General features: G+C 35.1%; 1 protein-coding gene and 1 pseudogene across 2 annotated transcripts; one reads left to right on the top strand and one right to left on the bottom strand.

The window, feature by feature from the left end:
• The first annotated feature begins 5,605 nt into the window (after positions 1 to 5,605).
• On the top strand, positions 5,606 to 8,396 carry LOC143544383 (protein MANNAN SYNTHESIS-RELATED 2-like; annotated as a pseudogene). Its single transcript, XR_013137244.1, has 6 exons — positions 5,606 to 5,705; positions 6,917 to 7,037; positions 7,131 to 7,198; positions 7,274 to 7,360; positions 7,457 to 8,027; positions 8,119 to 8,396. The product of XR_013137244.1 is annotated as a protein MANNAN SYNTHESIS-RELATED 2-like (transcript).
• Positions 8,397 to 8,556: 160 nt separating this feature from the next.
• LOC143544420 (calcium-transporting ATPase 8, plasma membrane-type-like) lies at positions 8,557 to 20,305 on the bottom strand. The gene is made up of 31 exons (XM_077036536.1): positions 19,923 to 20,305; positions 18,099 to 18,215; positions 17,978 to 18,017; positions 16,469 to 16,584; positions 16,255 to 16,386; positions 16,073 to 16,162; positions 15,935 to 16,004; positions 15,690 to 15,844; positions 15,533 to 15,610; positions 15,374 to 15,445; positions 13,147 to 13,230; positions 12,976 to 13,058; positions 12,403 to 12,508; positions 12,249 to 12,304; positions 12,107 to 12,149; positions 11,922 to 12,005; positions 11,705 to 11,842; positions 11,547 to 11,612; positions 11,358 to 11,456; positions 11,174 to 11,284; positions 10,930 to 11,100; positions 10,626 to 10,850; positions 10,444 to 10,560; positions 10,265 to 10,363; positions 9,947 to 10,185; positions 9,810 to 9,855; positions 9,361 to 9,495; positions 9,171 to 9,278; positions 8,999 to 9,090; positions 8,808 to 8,914; positions 8,557 to 8,731 (listed from the first exon to the last, which is right to left on the bottom strand). Exons 1-31 carry the CDS (start codon positions 20,082 to 20,084, stop codon positions 8,700 to 8,702), a joined length of 3,273 nt encoding a protein of 1,090 aa, XP_076892651.1. The 5' UTR covers positions 20,085 to 20,305; the 3' UTR covers positions 8,557 to 8,699.
• Between the last annotated feature and the right edge of the window lie 955 nt (positions 20,306 to 21,260).

The following is a 21,260-nucleotide window of genomic DNA, read 5'->3' on the forward strand; positions in this document are numbered from 1 at the left end:
TGTCTATCACTTAATTGGTTTTATGTTAAATCCATAAAATTTAAATGCAATAATGAAAGCCCGCATAAGCATTTATTCATTTGTCTTGAATGGCGTTTTTATTTTCTTTATTATTACTTTTTTGTTACTCAAGGATTTGAACTCTCGTCATTAAGCAAAGCCTTATCTAGATAGTTGATATCACTATATCAAAGTTGATGGAAATATGTGCTTATTGTGGACACTTTCTTCTCGTCCTCCTCCGTCTCTTTAATCATTTAAACGTTCATGACGATGCGCTAATGGCGATTACCCTATTTGATGCCGGCTAGTTGACATTTGATGTTATTATTGTCGTAGTTTTCTTAAGAGTGTGTATTCTAAATTTGTACCATGTTTATTTATTGTGGTGTTATACACTTATACTTTTACCTTTTTATAGTTTTCTGTTGCAATATTCTACATTTTTACACCATCTCTTAAGTCTTAACGTATGAGAACTAGAGCATAATATGTTGTAGGATTAGGTACAAGTGCACCATCATTTGGGGCCACATGAGTGGACTATTTACTCGATTATTAGAATATTTTGGACAAACTTTGCATGTTAGGACCGACCGTTGAAAGAGAATCTCTAGGTTTAAGGCAGATTGTAAAAGTAGGCAAACAATATGGCTCCAAATTTCAATGGTGCAAAATGTAAAACGTCGTATCTTTATATATGTTGGTGATATATGTATATGAAAGATAAAAATATCTAGAAGTCGTATATATGCAAGTATCATCAATACCTCTAGGTATAAACTGAAATTGTGTTTTAAAAGTTGGTTTATATCAATTGTGTTTGAAACTCATAGCTATTAGGTTTATTAACTTGGTTTATATGAGTTGTGGTGGAACAATATTGCCATGATTACTACTAGAAACAAATATTGTCATGGTACATTGATCACAAGATACATGTAAAAGTTAGCTAGATCTAATCACAATAGCATCTTGGATTCGTATATATTTTTAGTGGGTATAAAGGAATTATAACTAATTAATATACCCACTTGACTTAAACCACTAGGACTAGGGTTTTAAAAATGTTTATAAATCAAGGTTTAGGTTGTGACTTGTATGTTTATTGATGAATTTATGATTGTTTATTATTATCATATGATATACATTCACAAACCCATAGGTTTTATATATATATATATGCATCTCACAAAACTTAATCGTTGAAAAAAAAAATAGTTGTTAAATAACTAACAAACAAAGTGTTTAAAGTTTTAAAATGCATTTTTTTAATTAATAAATACCATTGATCGAGTTTTGCAATTTATTTAAAAAATATTTTTTTTTAATTTTACTATTGTTGCACCCATCCGGCTCCACCTAAATTTGTCCCTTCTCTCATCTGGAATTCAGACGAATATGGCTTCATTCAAAAGCGGATTCCTCCACGAATATAGTGTCCATCAAACTGGTGTCTGTCTTCGCCACTTAGCCGTCCGTATGAGCGGTGATATAGATGCTCTTAAGGTAGTTGGTGGTGGTGGTGATATAGTGATATTCTAGAACAATTATTTAAATTAAATTTATAAATATCTTTAAAATGATAATAAACTTAAGAACATGTGGATTTATAAAATAAAGTTACTTTATATGAAAACTTTGTTAAAAAGAGACTTAGACTAACACATCATGTTTGGATTTTGGTGATTACATCAAACTTGATTATCATTATGGCTAACTAGATTTAGTTACGTTCAAGATTTATTTTTAATATTAGTTCAAAGACATTAAGTTTAGACGTTGGATTTTGTAAATCACTAAATTTATATTTGTAAACAAAACATTATGTTTTATTTACTCAAATATAGTTTTAAAATTTCAAATAAAATAAAAGTCAAAAGAGGGTGACCAAATATCTCATAATAAGGTTTTGTATCCAACATGGAGAAGTGGATGACCAAATAATACAATTGGTGTTGTTGGCCATTGCATTGCATGACACACTTGATCTAAACTTTGATTGACCCCCCACCACTCCATTCCTAATTTTGACTTTAAAATAATAAAGTCCACCATCAATTTTAGACTTTTCTTTAATTGAGTTATGTTATGACTTTTAGATTTTAATCTACGTAACTAGCTTAGAACCCCGTTTATTACACACTTACACGGGGGACAAAATATCAATACATAAAAATTTTAAATATGTATGTACATTTTACAACTGGAAAAATATATTAAATATATTGACAACTTTAAAAAACAAAAATATATTTAAAATTTAACATATAATTGGATTTCGAAAAAAAAAATTAGTATTTAGTTCGATTTGACTTTGTTTACTATATACAGGAAAAATAGTGAGAAGAGATATGGAGGCAACCCGTGAAATGTGTTCACCGTAGATGTGTTCACCTTTAAGGGTCTAAAGCGAATTAAAAAAAAGGAGAAAAAAGCTGACTTTTCTTATGATCTCATCATATGAAAATATGATAATACAACCTTTATATGCTTTCTAAAAGACACATTCAACATAAATTTGGAGAGACTAAGAGTCAAGTGAGTTGTGATTAGGAAGGAAGAACTGAACGCAAGTTGAATGTACTCAAACACTAAAAAGGTCGAGAGCCCATTAAATATGTGACTCGAAGCTTCAATTTGTTTTTGTATTGTAAAGCCAACCATGGTACGTGTGTATGTATATGTGTGCGTGCGCATATATGCGTATGCAGTGGCGGCCCAATCATTTTGGTGGCTTAAAGCAAAAAAAAATAAAAAAAATCCGAGGTCTTACCGAAAGTTAGAGAGGTGAAATTATAGAATTTATAAATTAAACGAGTGCAGTGTTTCATATATGAAATTAAATTTTTTCCAATTTTGTTTTGAAAAGGACTTTGATTTATATAATACAAATAAAAGGAAAATATAAAGCACCAAACTCTCTTCTACATTTCCCAACAACAATGAAAAAAAAGCTGTATAAACATGGCCTAGGGAAAAATTAGAATTCCATTTAATAAACCATGAAGAAAGAAAAAACTTAAAAAAAACACTTGCATCCTAATAGAATCAAACCCAGGTCTAGAAAACCTTTCAAAGGCGGAAGCCTTGTACCTCAGCCACTGGAGAAACAAGTCAACAACTACTTATGGTGTTTTCTCATTAAACTAATTTTAATATCATTTTTTGGTATATATATACAATTTTAAACTTTTTAATGGGGGCTTTATTTTATCAGGGGCCTAAAGCCCTAGCTTCACCCGGCATAACTATAGGGCCACCCCTGTGCGTATGTATGCTATGTCTATGTAAATAACCTTTCAATTTGATTAAAAAACATGAAGATAATTTTGTGAATAAATCATTAATAACAGAGAACTTGAATGTATCGACTATCGATCTGATCTCTTTGGTCATTTGTATACAGCTAGGAATCTTGGATGCCATTTAGGCATTTAGATGAGCCGGCTACTGAATTGACTAATTGAGGGATGGAGGCTTAAGATGATAGCAGTACTCATGGGCCATAGGCCCATGGCCAGGTTACTAATCATAGTAAGAAATCAATATATTGGTTTAATATAAAAGAGTGTTTTGCTATTTATGTTACATGTTGGTTAGCTATTTATTCTATTCGATGGTCATCCGTACATCGGTTTTATTTGTTAGGCTTGGTGGTGAGACGCGTATAAAAGAGTAAAAGACTATTTGTGTCAAGGTTCAAGTTTTATCGATGTTTGTTTATTTTGGTTTGAGATTGGTTTCACCGAATTAGGGTTGCTACGTGGTGGTGCTTAGGTGGAGACAAGGTGGTGGTTAACGGTCAAAGGGTGACTTAAGTAATGAGCGTTGTTGGTGAACAACAACAATTGTATCCAGTAAATCCCACAAATAGCAAAAGCTTCCAGAGAGACCTCCGGCTCTAAAGCAAAGTTCTTGGTGAACGATGAGGGCTAAAAATAGTGTCGTGGTTGTAAACGATGAAGATGACAATCATATTATACTATGTTTGAGACAAAAATATGTGGTAAGTACCCCTCCCCTCTCTTTTGCATGATAGTGGTTTGAGGTTGGTTTCACCAAAGGTTGTTACGTGGTGGCGATGGTTAGGCAACAATAAGGTTGCAGTCAACTGGTGTAAACGACTGGGCGAGTTGAGTGATAAACGATGATGGGTAAACAATGTTGTCGTGGTTGTAAATGATGGAGATTACAAATTGGCAATAATATCATATAATGTTTGAGAGAGAGGCTAAAATTATCTAGTGTAAGGCTTACAAACATCACAAAGGTACTCAAACGCGGACCATATCAAATTTTCACTACCATTCAAAATACCCAATTTCTCACCATTTATACAAACATCCACTAATATTTATATTTTTACAGCATCACCCTCTTTTATATTAATTTTAATATTTAATTTCTTTTTCATATCAAATGAAATTATTTTTTAAAAGTATAGTTTATTTATTATAAAAGAAATACATTGTTAGAAAACTAACTTTTATGAATTAAAGTATAATATAAAAGAAACTAAAATGTGTAAAAACTAAATAAATATTATTTAAAATAAAAACATCACATGTTTTTGTTATTTTACTTAATTAATACGTTTAAAACTAAAAATAAATGTGATTTTACAAGTGACTAAAACGACTTTCAAAGGAATTGAAAATAATGTAACCAAACTTGAAGGTTCTAGTGTTAAAAAGTTCAAATTTTTTTATCATGGACATTTAATGTGGGCCCCCATCTAATTAAAGTGTTTCCAGTAGGCCTATATTGGGCTGAGATCTAAAGACATACGAGTTCTTTTTACCTTTTTTTGTGGGCCAACACGGTGGGCCTAAATCTGACACTGCCATTTGGTCAAAAATAGTCTTTCTGCTTATAGCGAATCAATAAACAGTTTTAGTTCCTTGAAATCATTGATAACTCAATAACAATTTATCGTTACCAAGTGCAATGTTGATAAGTTTTCTGCATACATTGTTTCATTGTATCTTGAAAACAATTCACTATAAAACCTATCCATAATGTTTAATCAAAACAATGGAAAGAAAATTTATTTAAGACTATAACACACTCATTTTGAAGCAATAAAAAGTAGCAATATTTGGCAAGTTCATAAACTTAATCACCTCGAGTTAAAGTGGGTGACACGTGTCATGACAAATAACAATATTTTGCAAGTTTGTAAACTTAATTACCTCTCAGGACACGCGTCATCAAGTTCGAGGAGACGTGTCCCCTTGATCCTTATCCAGTCACATACCACCTAAACGTAGTCTCCCTTCACCGAGTCATAAATAAAGCTCTAACAATATTTAGCGGTGAGGTTTAATGATCTATAGCTTATTATAGAGAATGCCAATTGGCTTATGAATCACGCTAGCTGTATTCGTTGTCCGCATGCCAAATTTAAACTTCCTCTCTCATCTTCACTACTAATTTCGTCATTTTTCGGTCGACACTAATCTACTTCACTATTTATGGAACAAAGGAAAGAGAAAGTAAATTCACGAGTTATATATATAATGAAATGACTATGTATACATAACATTCTCAAGAGTTTTCTTTCAGATTTATTTCCTTTTCAAATCAAAAGTTAGCAAAAAGTGATGGATATAAGGGAAATCATGGGAGGAATTCTCACATTGTCAATGTTTCTTATGCTTGGGAATATGATTAAGAGGGATCACTTTGATGGAGATATTTTGGTAAGTTTAAGTAATATCACATCTTAAATTCAACAATTCATATTCTTTACTAATTGGTACACTTTTTATTTTGTAATCTTATTATATAGAATTAATTGAAAATTTTCTATGTAATCATTGAAGAAAAGTTTCAATTGGACATTTTGTTACAAGTCATATTAATTGTCATATTTAATAAATAATTAAAAAAATCCACTATTATACAAGCATTTTACACAATCTTTTTTTAATTTTATTGTTATGGTATATTAGTAGAGTTAAATACATAACTAAAAATAATACCGAATAAACATATGTTCTAATTAATGTATTAATGATCGGACCGTCCGATAACCATGCTCTCCTTTGATTCAGATTAGAGGTTTTAAATTGTTCGATTCTGAATCGTGCAATTTGGTATATAATTTTTTATGTTTTAAATTGTTTCGTAGGGGTCGGCCGGATTTTATGGGTTCAACGTGTGGGTCCAATACTAGGTTTGAACACTTACCACTTTATTAAAAGCTAAGACTTTTATATTTAATAAAGTATATTTCCCGGTAAGGTCTAGTGGTATAGTATCCACCCTTCCAAAATGAAGTGGTGAGTACAAGGTTTGGAGGATTTTTGTATAAATAAATTTGCTATTCAAAAAAATAAACAAATAAAATAAAAAAAAATAACTATAATACTTACCCTTATTATTGAATTTAATGTGTGTGGTATATACATAAATATAATACTCGTAATTTTATTTAGTTACAAGTGGACGAAAAAACATATAATTTTTTCTATTATATTTCTATGTTATATCATATGTGTGTTTTTTGTCTAAATTAAGTTGTACCATTATTTTATTTCTCATGTTTTTAAATCCCTAAAAAAGTTATAGCGTCATCCAGTTTTTTAAATTGATCCTAATAACGAACCTATAAAGCGGCCGGTTCAACAACTGATCTAGTTTTCAAAACATTGGTCTTAATTGTAATACATAAGACGGTTCACCTCCCGTCTCTCTTTCTCTCTTCAACTACATATTTCATGCACCAAGGACACTTTCATACTTCTTTACTTAAAATTTACTACGAGCTTTGCATCGGTAATGGTCTAAAATGCTATCCATTAAACTACAATCCACCCATCTTAATGCATATAATTTGGCTTAAACAACATCAAAACCAAGACTTGATTCTGTTGTCTGAAACTGATAATACCGTCTATGTTTGTTGCAGATAAATATCCCGGCGACAGCATATGTTGAACCAGATGCGATATCAATTACAAGACATGATGCTGCTCGTGATGCTCAAATTCTTGAGGAACCAGTAAAGCTTTGTAAGGTTTCCTCCGTCGGTAAGTAGTTATTAGTTATTATCGAATCGTATTAGCTCAGTTTAGTTTTGGTTATGAATTATGATCTTGTGACTCGTTTTGTTATATCGGCAGGAAGAGTTTCGTCGAAAGGTTTTGTTACGTTCTCATTAACTGATGGCCCCGAATATCACATTTCACAGGTTCAACTTGCTTTCTGTTTTTTTTTTCGAGTTTTATATAAGTTTTTAAGTTTAATATCACTTGTGTTCGATCAGGTTGCTAACGCAGTCCTAGTTGCTAAACATCTTGGTGCAACTCTTGTGCTGCCAGACATCATTGGGAGCAAAGGGGAAAAAAGGTTAGTGAAATCAACGAACCATGACCCGTGAACCATACCGAACCAGCTGGTGAACTGGCTTGGTTTGGTTGAACTTACATCTTTGGTATGATGTTTCAAGGGATTTGAAGAGATTTATGATGCTGAGAGGTTCATATCAAGCATGAGCGGTGTGGTTCAAGTCGAAAGGCGTAAATATTCCAACGCGTTCAAGAAGGTCGTTAGCGTGAAAATTCCCGACAACGCCAACCAGGAATACATCATAACAAATGTCAGACACCTGTTTAAAGTAGCACACACCGTGCGTGTCATTACCGATTTCCCACCATTAGCCATGCGAGAAGGTAAAGTCGACAAGAATATGAACCCCTCTTCGTGTTGGGCTGTATTTAAGGCTCTCCGTCTCAAGCCCGAGTTGCAAGAAGTAATGAACTCCATAGTCAAGAGACTAAAAAGCCATGGCCAGGATCACACGCTTACTGCAAATCGATTATAAAGGCGAGATGATGGGAACGGGTATTTGTGGAACTAATGCAGTTAAAGGAATGAAGCATTGCTACAATCCGGTTGAGATTGCGCAATTTCTTCAAAGAGTCGGTTATCCACGAGACTCGCCAATTTACGTCACTCAATCAAAACCCGGTTACAGCCTCCGTTCTCTAAAAGATTTATACCCCAACTTGCACACAAAGGTACGAGTTAACCTAATCCGGTTAGTAAAAACTAAAACGAGTTTCAAATGTGGATTAGAACTAACCCGCTCATTTTACCACCTCCTAACAGGAAGATGTAATGGAAGAAGCCGAGAAGGTGAAGTTTCTCAACTCAGGATTGGAACAAGAGATGATCGACTTCCATATTTGCTCAGTTAGTGACGTTTTTATACCCGCAAAATCAGGTCTATTTTACACAAATGTGGTCGGAAACAGAATTTTTAATGGTAAGAGAGAAGTTTATGTGCCGGCACAGACAACGTCAAGCCTAGCAGAAGACCATGTTTCCTCGTACATATCACAGAGGAACCACCCGGTGTACACATGTTTCTGTCAGTAAACACTAAACAGAAACTAAGTTGTGTGTGGAAACTGGAATAAAGCTAGAATAAAGCGACTCTAAGTTAGCCGTGTGTGTTGACTGTTAAAGTCTAGTCAAAGTGTCGTTTTTATGTTATGTTTGTTGTCGAAGACGTTTAATAAAATCAAGTTTAATAAAGCAAGCCACCACAATATATGTATAAAAGTTTCTGTGCATATATCCATATACAAAAAACCATGTCACTTGATCCAGACAATACCTAAAGGCTAAGTTCAGTTAGTCAGGAATTTACAGTCCAAAACACGAGAAACCATAAAAACATCAAATGTTCAAGTACCATCCACATTTCCTCTTGATGAACCTATCACACAAGTTTTTTAGTTTTTGAGTGTTTTGCCACTTATTATAAAAGTATGATGAAAAATCGAAAGACGTACCTTGACTTCTCCAAAGTTGAGTGCATGACTTGTACATATTATAAAAGTATTCACTGAACGGTCGCTCAGAAACAGGAATCAGTTTACCAATAACCGCAAGAGGCCAACTGTCGTATTAACCAACATAAATGAGCAAGAAAATTTAGCGAAAAGATAACAGAATTATATAAAAGTAAAAGTATAAAACCAACCTTATAAGACCAATTACAATAGAGATTAGCCAAAACTGCCAACTCAGCCGAACGGTGGTTGTGAATTTCCCCAAGAACATGATAATGATAACCTGAAAGCAATAGTCTCAATTAAACAATAATATATATGAAATGCATGTTTTAGCTAATGAAATAGGAGACAAAATCTCACTTGAAGTATGACGGTAAATCCAACGATTCCCATAAAAAGGCGGTTTTTGGTAACTCCTTTGAAAACGTTCATCTCATCAGGCTTCCGAGCGTTAAACTCGTTGAATATCTGCAGTCAAATTAAAAAGTCAAAACCCTTTTCGTATTGAACCGAACCTAGTTAGCTGACCCGCCCGTTTAAAAAAGATCACCTGTGAAAAGACAAACGCGTTGAAAATAAGCGTGTTCTTCTTTTTGTTCGCCTGCTTACTGGTCTCATGTTCTAAATTCAGAATCCGTTTGCCATCAAAGTTGAGTACAAGGAGGACCGTCACTTGGTACATAGCCTGTAATTTTATCCAACAAATATTAGTTATTATTAATACATAGCCTGTAATTTTATCCATCAAAATTGATGACTTAACATTTTAACTTCACAAAAAAGTAGTTACCGATATATGATCAGTGCATTTTTGGTACTCGTATTTACATGTTAATTATTTATAACATGCCTTGATATTTAACTATATTATTTTGAGTGGTTTTCATGTTTTACAGGTTAATGAGCTAAAATGATCATATTAAATTAAGAACGAGATAAAAAATGGTTCGTTTAGGTGATTGATATGTTATTAATATTACTGTCAATATACCACTATACCTGAATTAACAAATTCCTCCACATAATGTTTGTTATAAGTGGTTCCCTGATCAACAAGAAACAAACCTTTTAACCATATGATAAAACTTACATCCGAATCGGACTAATAGTTAAAAATAACAAAGCCAAAGTCGAACCTTCTGCCAACTGGGGTTCGGTCCATGAGGTGATCCGTGGGTGGTTCAGTGGCTAGAGCAAGTGCACCAAGTGTGTCCATGATGAGATTGACCCATAGGAGCTGCACAGCGTTTAACGGGACATCACCAGAGGAAACGGCTGCAACAACGTTAATAACAAGGGCTGCGACGTTCACAGTGAGCTGAAACTGAATGAATTTTTGAATATTGGCATAAACTGATCTTCCCCATCGAACCACCTGTCGTACAATATAAGAATTACAGACGCATATAATAACAAACACATACAACATATAAGCAAAAAGTAGTAAAAAATACCTTGACAACTGAAGCAAAATCATCATCTAATATGATAATATCACTGCTTTCTTTTGCAACTTCGGTTCCTTGGATTCCCATAGCTAAACCAATATCAGCCTACAATTAAAGAAACACGAAATTACATTAACGTTGATATAATAATATAAATGTCAAAAATAATATAATCTTTGTCTAACCTCATGCAATGCAGGGGCATCATTTGTCCCATCACCGGTAACAGCAACGACATGACCATTCTTCCTTAATGCTTGCACAAGTAATAATTTGTCATTAGGGGAAGACCGTCCCATCACCTGTTGCAAAACAACATTAATTTCATAAAAACAATAATTTAATATTATTTAAATAATTAACATACAGATATCTTGTCAGCAACTTGTAGTCTCTCGGTTTCTGATAATCCCCTAAACGTTTTCCCTTCGATTAAATTGGGTTCTTGTGCGTCTTCATTTGATTCTAGTATTCCACATTCAAGTGCTATTGCTCTTGCTGTCTGAAGATTATCACCCGTCACCATTCTAACCTTCACACCAGCCTTTTTGCACAGTTCAACTGCATCTTTCACATTCGGTCTACATGGATCCTGTATATATTAAAATAATGCCACGTGTCAAAAACTCAAATATATAATATAAACTCAAAAACCAAAATCGATAAATTACCTTTAAACCAACTATTGCTAGCAAAACAAGATCATCTTCAGGCATCTTCCAATATTCAAGTTCCTCTTCAGTAACTGGAAACGTTTCCCCTTTCATTGTTCGGTAAGCAATCGCAACACATCGCAGGCTTCCGGCAGCCATTGTTTCTATTGCTTTTTTGAAATATTCAACCTGGCATATTAAAATATTAATGGAATAAAGTGAAGAACAATACATGATTTTTTAACAAGATAAGTTTGGAAACCTTATCATTATCCAAAGGAACTAAGTTATCATTGGCATCCATGTAGCTGGTACATGCAGCTAACACAATTTCAGCAGCTCCTTTCCAGTGTATATGAACTTCAGAATTAGACTGCAGGAGGAAAAAAAACATTTTCAAATAACCAAAAAGCACATATTTCAAAATAAAGAATAAATAAAATTACCAATTTCACAGCAACACCGCCTCGTTTTTTCTCTGAATTGAATGGGAACGCATGAACTATTGTCGACTCCGACCTCACGGCATCAAAATTCATTCCAAGCTGCAAAATATTACCAGGAATGAGTCAATGACAAGAAAAACAAAAAACAGAAAGACAAAAAACAAAAAAGACAAAAAAATGTGCACTAACATTAACTCCCCATTGAAGAATAGCTTTCTCAGTTGGAGATCCAGAAACTTCAACATTCCCACCACCCTATCAAAGATTGAAGCAATATTATACATCTTGTTTATGAGAGAAAAAAATACAGTTTTATTTTTATAGTTTATTGATTATTAAGAATCTACCTCGGGTAAAAACACGCTTCCAGTTGTATTCTGAGCCAGGCCTTCAATGAGAAGAGATATGAGTCCTGAAGATAATTCTGACTTGTTATCTGGTGGATCAATTTTCTTCCCACAAATATAGGCCTCGACCACAGTCATCTGAAAACAATTAGCAAAAACATGTAATGAAACTACCAACAAAAAGGATAATTTGATACAAGAAAAGAAAGAGACTTACCATGTTTAATGTCAATGTTCCAGTTTTATCACTGCAAATTGTGGTAGCAGAACCCATTGTCTCACAAGCAGAAAGTCTTCTAACCTGCATTTCGAAAATTACTAACAATTAACACAGATTTTAAAAGATATATAAATTATAGACAAAAACGAAATTCTGGAAAAGAAGAAAAGTGATAAACTTACCAGTGCCTTGTCTGCCATCATTTTACGCATCGAGTATGCAAGACTGTAAATAGTTTAAAAAAAATAATAATAACTTATTTAAACCTGATCAGATTTCAAATATAAACAAATAACAAAATAGATGATATGAAGACAAACTTACGTTAATGTGACAGCTAAGGGAAGCCCTTCAGGCACCGCAACAACAACAATAGTGACCTATGCCAAAAATTAGTATGATTTAACTATCAAAAGTCAACATGAACACTTCTTAAGCAGAGAAATGGGTATAAAGAGAGTATGATGAAGTTACATACTGCAATAGTGAAGATTTTAATTGCACCATCCACAGCATCACCAAGACTAGTTTTCCCAGCAACAAATTTAGGATCATCGGAATTTGTTGTGTTCCCAGTAAAATATCTACCCAAAACAAAAAATAAGATATCAAAAGTTCCCATTTTGAAACAAATTTACCATCACCATGTGACATTGTATTACCTATAGGTGACAATCATTACCCATTATTCAAGAAGGGTTGATTTGGATAATATAAACTGTATGGGCTAATTTGGGTCATCTTTTACAAGTCAACGGATCAACTTGGCCTACGTAAATTGGTCAACAGGTCAAAATAGGTAACAATTATAAACCTGTTAATATAGTGAGTGAATCTATTTTGGTACTTCTTTGTAAAACAACTCATTTCAACCTGACTCTGTTTGGCCTGAACCAAATTGATGCATTTTTTTTTCAAAATGACCCATTTTGACCCAAACTCATTTTGCTCAGAACCCATGCTGACTCCAATCTGTTCTGAACTGAACCCGTTTTGACCCGTGACCTAAACCCGCCAAATCCGCCCAGTTTGCCAGGCCTATAATTAATACCTGATTAGAAGGACAACGAGAACAACTATAGCTACGGCAAGCCCAACTATACCAATAAAAGTGGCCACTCCATTTAACCGCACCTATACAAATCATATGTAACATTTTTTAGTTTCTAATATAGTTTGTTTCTTCCCATCAAAATGAGGATTTCTATTTCTGAGACCTAACCTGTAACGGTGTTTCCTCACCATTATCTTCAGAGATGCTAGCCATAAGTAAACCCCATTCAGTGTTTATTCCGACGCTCGTGACCTAATAACCAAATATGCATATACAATTATAATAAGAAAGAGGATACAGATTGCCAAAGCCAGGGAGCGTAGAAGGCAAGATCTAGGACCGGTGAAATTCATAAAGGATACAGATGGGCATGTACCGGTCAAGGAGCAGGACATCAAGCTAAGATGGCAAACCTACTTCCACAATCTTTCTAACAATGGGAGAGCTTACCAAGAAGAACATGACAACACAAACTTTCAACGACAACAATCGAATAACTGCTACTGCCGACGGATCACACGAGAAGAGGTGAAGGATGCACTTAGGAGGATGGGAAGGTCTAAGGCGGTTGGCCCAGACAACATACCCATCGAGGTGTGGAAGTGTCTGGGGGAGGAAGGAGTCATGTGGTTAACTACTCTGTTCAATAGTATTCTCAAATCAGGTAAGATGCCAGACCAGTAGAGGAGCAGCGTTGTAGTTCCTATCTATAAGAACAAAGGAGACGCCCAATGTTGTGGTAACTACCGAGGAATCAAACTACTAAGTCATACTATGAAGCTATGGGAAAGAGTGATTGAGGGTAGACTTAGACGGGAAACTCAGGTTACGGTCAACCAATTTGGCTTCATGCCGGGGCGTTCCACCACAGAGGCAATACACCTTATAAGAAGATTAATGGAAAAGTATAGGGAGAAGAAGCGTGATCTACATATGGTGTTTATTGACCTAGAAAAGGCCTACGACAGTGTGCCACGACAGGTGCTCTGGGAGTGCTTGGAGGGTAGAAGAGTGCCCAGGAAATACATAGAGATAATTATGGATATGTACACCAGGAGTGAAACAAGTGTCCGTGCGCCAGTGGGGGATACTGATTTCTTTCCTGTAGAGGTAGGTCTTCACCAGGGGTCAGCGTTGAGCCCGTTTCTTTTTGCAGTAGTCTTGGATGAGTTGTCAAAGTCGATTCAGGGGACTCTCCCGTGGTGCATGATGTTCGCAGACGATATTGTGTTACTTGCTGAGAAAAAACAAGATCTAAACATGAGGCTTGAGGAGTGGCGAACAACCTTAGAGACAAAAGGTTTAAAAATTAGCCGATCTAAGACGGAGTACCTCCACTGTGATTTTGGTGGGATAAACGACAATGAAGACGCACAGATCACAATTGAAGGGCAGGTGGTCCCGCAGGTAACGAAGTTCAAGTATTTAGGATCATTTGTACAGAGCGATGGGGAATTAGACAATGATGTGACCCACCGAGTTCAGGTAGGATGGTGTAGATGGAAAGCAGCCACAGGTATATTGTGCGACAAGAGTTTCCCGACTAAACTAAAGGGAAAATTCTATAAGGTGGCAGTTAGACCTGCAATGCTATATGGAACAGATTGTTGGGCCATCAAGAAGACACAAGTGCGGAAGATGGAGGTAGCAGAAATGAGAATGCTACGTTGGATGTGTGGGCAGACAAGGCTAGACCGAATAAGAAACGTTGTGTTTCGTGAGAGATTAGGGGTGGCGAACATAGCAGACAAGATAAGAGAGTGGAGATTGAGATGGTTTGGACATGTAAAGAGAAGACAGACGACGAATCCTGTTAGATCCGTAGAAAACATTACTATAGAGGGGAGGAGGGGTAGAGGACGACCGAAATTGACTTGGGATGAGAGGATTAGGCATGATTTGATAGACCTAAACCTCTCCGAGGACATGGTTGAGGATAGGAATTCGTGGAGAAGTAGAATTAAAGTTAAGGATTTTTAGAGAGAATTGATTACCTTAGGGCTTAGACTTAACTTATTTAGGTCACATACCATAATGGTATTTCCCTTACATATATTATTATTATTATTATAATTATTATTAGCTTTTATATATCTGTTAAACTGTGATCTTATTATTAATATTATTATAATTAGTAGTAGTTTTTATATAACTGTTAAACTTTGATTTCCTTTATTTTGCTTCATACACATGTACTTAGAGCCGAGGGTCTCTCTGGAAGCCACCTCTTTATTCTTTTGGATAGAGGTACGGTGTGCCTACATCCCACCCTCCCCAGACCCTACTTATAGCTTTGCTGTCGGTGGGATTTTACTGGGCATGATTGATTGATTGATTGAATTATAATAAGAAAAAGGAAAGAAAAAAACCATCTCTCTATTTCTTTTATAATTACCAGCATAGTGCCATAGCCATCTGCAACTTTGCAACCCGACATTACGAATGGAGCTTTCTGATCCTTATGAACCTGCTCCATCAAAAAGAAAATAAAATTAATTTTTTTGTTAAAAAGCTCATGTGAAAGAGCATAACATACATAAATCAAGAAACTCACAATTTTACTTTCACCAGTCATACTAGATTCATCAATAGCCAATGAGTGACCTGATATTAAAATGCCATCAGCAGGAACCTGATTCATAATGGATTAACATGTTGAGAAATAATCAAAGAAATAACACAATAAAGGAAACAACATGTTATTTTCTGACCTGATCACCAATTTTGAGTGGTATCACATCACCAACAACAATATCAAAAATTGAAATTTCAAGTCTCCTCCCACCTCTTACAACCTCCAAGTGTATATTCTGTTTCTCCTCATTCAGATTTTGAAATTGAAGTGACTGTTTATAATCACTTACAGCTAAAAGACAATAAAACTAAAACAGTAAGATACCACGAGATTCCATATATAAACCATAACAGTGGTGTAAAGATGTAATTAATGAAATACCTGTGACAACTATGACAATAATAACAGCCATAGCTATACTCCCACCATCATACCATCCTTCTTTGATTCCCTGAAATCGACTACAGTTTCAGTAACTATATATTTAACTAATTAACTGTAGTCATCTTTTTCACTTACCTCTGTTTTAATACCCAGTGCCAAAGAAGCAGCTGCAGCCACCATCAAAATGATCAAAGTGGTATCTCGACAAGCATCAAGAACAAACCTCTATCAAATCCAACACCACAAAAGCTTCAAACTTTAAAGTATCCCAAAAGGCTAATATAGAAAACAAAATCTCATTATGTCAAAATACATACCCAAAAGCTTCTTCCTTTTTTTCGTGGGTATGTGTTTGACCCAAAAACATTTTTCCTCTCCAATATGTTTGGCTCATCATCATGAATTCCCTTATCTGGATTTGTCTTTAGCTTTTCTGCTAATCCGTTAACCTGATGTTAAAGACACAAACTTTAGTCACATGATCAAATGTTATATGTTTTATATGATAATAAACTTGTTATTAAAACTTGCCCCTCCATAGTTTTGCAAAGCAGAGAAATCATTATCTCGGGTCATTGAAGCAAGTTGATCTGGGCTAATACTAAAATCACCCTTAGGAATAGGAGATGGAGGTGCTTTCTCTGATCCTAATAGAAGAAAATAAAAAACCCATTAAAAAGCCAGACAAAATATAAAAAAGTATGCACACAACTGTATACTCATATTCTCTTCTAAGAGCATTCTCAATACAGCCCCATCACTACTCCATCCTAAAATTATAGGGAATATATGGAGATTGTTCACTTTCACTCTTACAACAGAATTCTCATCTCCATTCCCCATCCTCAAAATTTTAAGGAATGCTACAGTGAATCCCTATATTTGAGGATTCACTGCCCATCCACAATCCTTATTCTCCTCAACTATCTTCGTTCCCTCTATATTGAAGTGCGGGTCAGTGGTCCATTACTTGATTTACTTGGATTTAGTATTAAATTGTTATATTTGGAGACAAGATTATGTTGAAATGGAGTAAGCTAAGTCTAAGAAGATGACTTTTATAGAACTTTCTATGTGATTTTTACAACTTAAAAATGTTATTGAATATGTGATTTTTTGTTTTTGGTATATGTATGTGTATTTGATCAACTGCAGTTTTCATTGGGTGATTTGAGTTCTCTTGTGACGAATTCCAGCTCAAAGTCTCACTTTTGTTGATTTACAACATGTTGCTGTGATACATACCGGCTCCAATATGGGTGGGTCAAGGCAGTTAATTAAGTTGGAACTTATTTTGATTGCTGATTTGTTTTAAGTCTCACTTTGATATATGATTTGTGATTTGACTTAAGTCTCCCTTTAATATGTGATTTGCAGATCTGCCCATAGACTTATGGTAGTTTAGCTTATTCAAAATACCCGATTAACCTCAAACTCGAAAAAGTACTCAAACCATAAATAAGGTCTTCAAGCTTATATATTAATTCATTAGAAATCAAATTTAGAAGAAAAGGATAATAAGACAAAATAGTTAGTGGTATAAAAAAAGAAAAAGAGATAACAAAAAGAATATAGGGATGGGGAATGAGATGTGGAAGGTTTTTAGAACATGTATAAAATTTAGAGATAATTTTAGGGAAGGTGGTTCCTAGCTAAGTCATAGGGATGGGGATAGGGTACTTGCTGTGATTCTGTGAATGCTCTATATGTGGCAAGATGGGCGGGCCAATGGGTTGGGTAATAAAAAATACTTTTTATCTTATTAAAAAAATCATAAAATAATTAACGTGCTGATTATGATTGAGAAAAACAGTAGTATTATCAAAATCTAAGCATATGACTAAACAAAACAAATGGAGATTATATGCATTAAAACAGACTTTAGGTGTCTCTCAATCCACTTGACCTGTTTCCCTTTTAGATTAATTATTAATTATACATTTGACTTGTTTTAAACAACCCAATTGGCCCACTCATAAGTAAATGAGTTAAAATCACCAACTCTAGTCACATTGCAATAAGCTAATAAGAATTAAGTACCATTTGATTGTGCTCCAGCAGCTTGGAAAAGGTAGGCTGCCTGAAAACAGCAATAACAAATGATGAATGTAATGAACTTGATTTAAATTAAGCAAAAAGTGAGTGATAAACAAAAACTTACTCGTATGACTTGTGCATGGGTCCTGATCTTGGCTATTATTTGTTTTTTCTCTTCCTCCTTTTTCAAATCTAGTGTGTATCGAAATCTACGGGAAGCATTCAGCACAAGCGCCGCTTGCTATAAGGAAATTATTTGTGTTAATGCACATAATTACATTCACATAATTAGATATCAATATAAATAGGAACTAAATTTAGCGCCCGCGGTATCTTATGATAATATAAAGGTACAAAAGTAAGTAATATTAACTAGCTTAACCAAATAGCTCACCACAAACCATATTAAGTTTGCAATCTACATAACCTACCATTTCAGTCAAACACACGAATTCGGTATCAATATAATTACAAATTTTAGTAATAATGAAGGAACGTGTCCTGTGACATGATCTGTAGAAACACATTCTCCATTTTTCCCAGCAAATATGCAACATTTGATTTGGCACCAACCATAATGAGGCAAGGTTAATAAAACTTATGGATCACAGTGAATTTCACCAGTTTCTGATAGCAGTTGCTAGGTGTTTGGATTTGCGGTTTGAAACAAATACCCGAAATTTTTTCTTGAAGCTTGAATGCACATGTTCTCATGAATAGATTATTATTCAGTTTTGAATAGATAGTTTCGTATCAGATACAATGAAGAAGATTACTCATGGTCAAAATATAACTTCATATTTTCCCATTCTTTTAACATTCCAATTCTAACTAATAATAGCTGTTTCTTCCGCTGTGAAAACATAACGTGTCATGTTCTTACTCGAATATATATGCATTGCGTAACCTTCCGAAATAACATCTTTTCATCTGAAACAAAGTGCTAACGCAACGATTACTTTCAAGTAGCATAACAATCACTTGACTAGTTCCCAATGCTGTTTCTATGGCTTAAACATGCATCTACTATCAACTCCCGCTATATGAGCATATGTAGCCTCGTGCATATTATAGCATACATCAACCCGTCTACAATGCATAAGAAACTTTAATGATCTCTTCCGGCCTGAGATGATTCATGATTGTTTCTAAAAATGCTTAAAGTGGCTTCCCAAAAGCGTACTTATGATCTTGGCATCATTAACATTAAACTCACTAAAACCTTTGTTTTCTTCGTTTCTTACAGTCTCTCACCTAATGTCCGTACCGTGGATTTCCTTCGTGACCTATAAATCCATCTTTTGAAGTTCCCGAGACAACCGTCTCTTCAATGTGTCGGTTCATTCATCTCATTAACTTGCAATAAAAGCATGACATAAAAGGATCCAAGTTTCTTCAAATGGCAACAACAATACATTGCACATCCCATATTCTCATATACCCAATCCTACATATAAACTCAATAAACCTCGAGAACCATTGTCTCGATGCCTGCATTAACCGATACACACATTTATTCAAAGTGCAAACCATCCTCTTTTTTCCAGGTATTCAAAAGCCTTTTAGTTGTGCCCAAATCTGCTTTCATCAAGATCAGCATCTATGAACATTTCATCAAGCTCTTGATGAGTTAACCGAAACACACTTTTTCCCCGGTACCATAAAGCCTTATAGTTATACCATATACGTGTTTTCATCAAAATCACCATGTGTGAACACTGCCTTAACATCTCATTATACCAGATCCAAGTCGTCTACAACTACAATTCCGTAACCGAATCCGATCATCAAACCCTCAAATACACCAATGCAGCTGATCTAAACCTTACTAAACTCTCAATTAACCACACAACTTCACAAATCACAACATCATTCACATTCACATTCACATTCAATCATAACACAAAATCAAAAGCAAAATAATAACAAAGCATATAGAAAACATTACCCTCCATCTTCTAAGGCTATGAACAGAAGCACTCTTGGTGCTGACAATGTCAAACGGATCCGAAGCCGCCTCGTACTCCTCGAATCCTCCTCCACTACCGCCAATTTCCACATCATCATTCAGATTCTTATGCCTCCGATACGGCGACGCGCAGCCACTCATCACTGTAAATCAAAACCTAATTACTAGTCGCAGGAGAGATGACACCGTCTCGATCAGATTCACATACAACAACAGTACTAGTCTCTGTCAATAACAACAATAACATACTGCCTTTCACTAATTTATAATAATTAAGATCGGAGTTCATTTTCACAAAAGCTAGGGTTTCGAATAACAGTTAGTGAAATTAGTAATTAGAGTAAGATTTAACGCGGATCGGTATATACAAACAACAGGATACTAGTAGTAGAGTAATTATATACATATATGTATGTATGTATATATATAGAGAGATGATATTGATACAGACCTGTAGAGAGAGGAAGTTGTGAGATTGGGGTTTGTTGTTTGTTTCAGGTTTGGTGAATTCGGGAGAAATGCAATGAAACTTCCTGGAAGGTTCCTTGGGCTGCATATATAAAGGTTTCAAAAAGTTATATTATTATTATTATTATTATTGTTATTGTTATTATAATGAATTAATAGTCTAATGGCACGATTATGGCACGATTATCGGGGATACTAGAGAGGTAGCCAAAGCATTAGATATTATCAGGTCTGAGGGGCCTTGTCTGGGTCTTGAATTAAACGTTAAGAAAACAGAGTTATTTTGGCCAACATGCAATGGGGTGAAGGCACATGAGGGGTTGTTCCCTTGCGGGATTGGAAGGCCGGTGCTTGGCGTGAAACTCCTTGGTGGTGTTGTAAGCCAGGATGCGGGGTTTATCAGCAGTTTGGCTATGAAAAGGGCATCTAGCGCTGTGGAACTGATGAGCTGTCTCCCAAGACTTCGGGATCCTCAATGCGAGCTTCTTTTGCTTCGCTCATGTATGGGAGTCGCCAAGCTTTTGTTCGGTTTGAGAACATGCCAACCTATGTATGTGGGGGAAGCTGTTTCTATATTTGACAATGGTCTTCGAAGGGCGATTGAGGACATCGTGGTTTGTGGAGGTCCGTTCTTTGGGGATCTCCAATGGAGGTTGGCGTCACTTCCGATCCGTTATGGGGGGTTGGGTCTCTGTTCGGCCGAGGATGTATCTACATATGCTTTTGTGGCTTCGAGAGCACAGTCGTGGTGTTTGCAAGACCATATTCTTCGGGGTTGTGATATTTATGGGTTGGACTCTGATTATGGGTGTGCGATGGATCGTTTACGTACTTCACTTCCAGATTTTG

This window comes from Bidens hawaiensis, unplaced genomic scaffold, assembly GCF_021521415.1.
Source record: "Bidens hawaiensis isolate Kalapana, Puna unplaced genomic scaffold, B.hawaiensis_p1.1 tig00013566_1, whole genome shotgun sequence".
Taxonomy (NCBI): Eukaryota; Viridiplantae; Streptophyta; class Magnoliopsida; order Asterales; family Asteraceae; genus Bidens; species Bidens hawaiensis.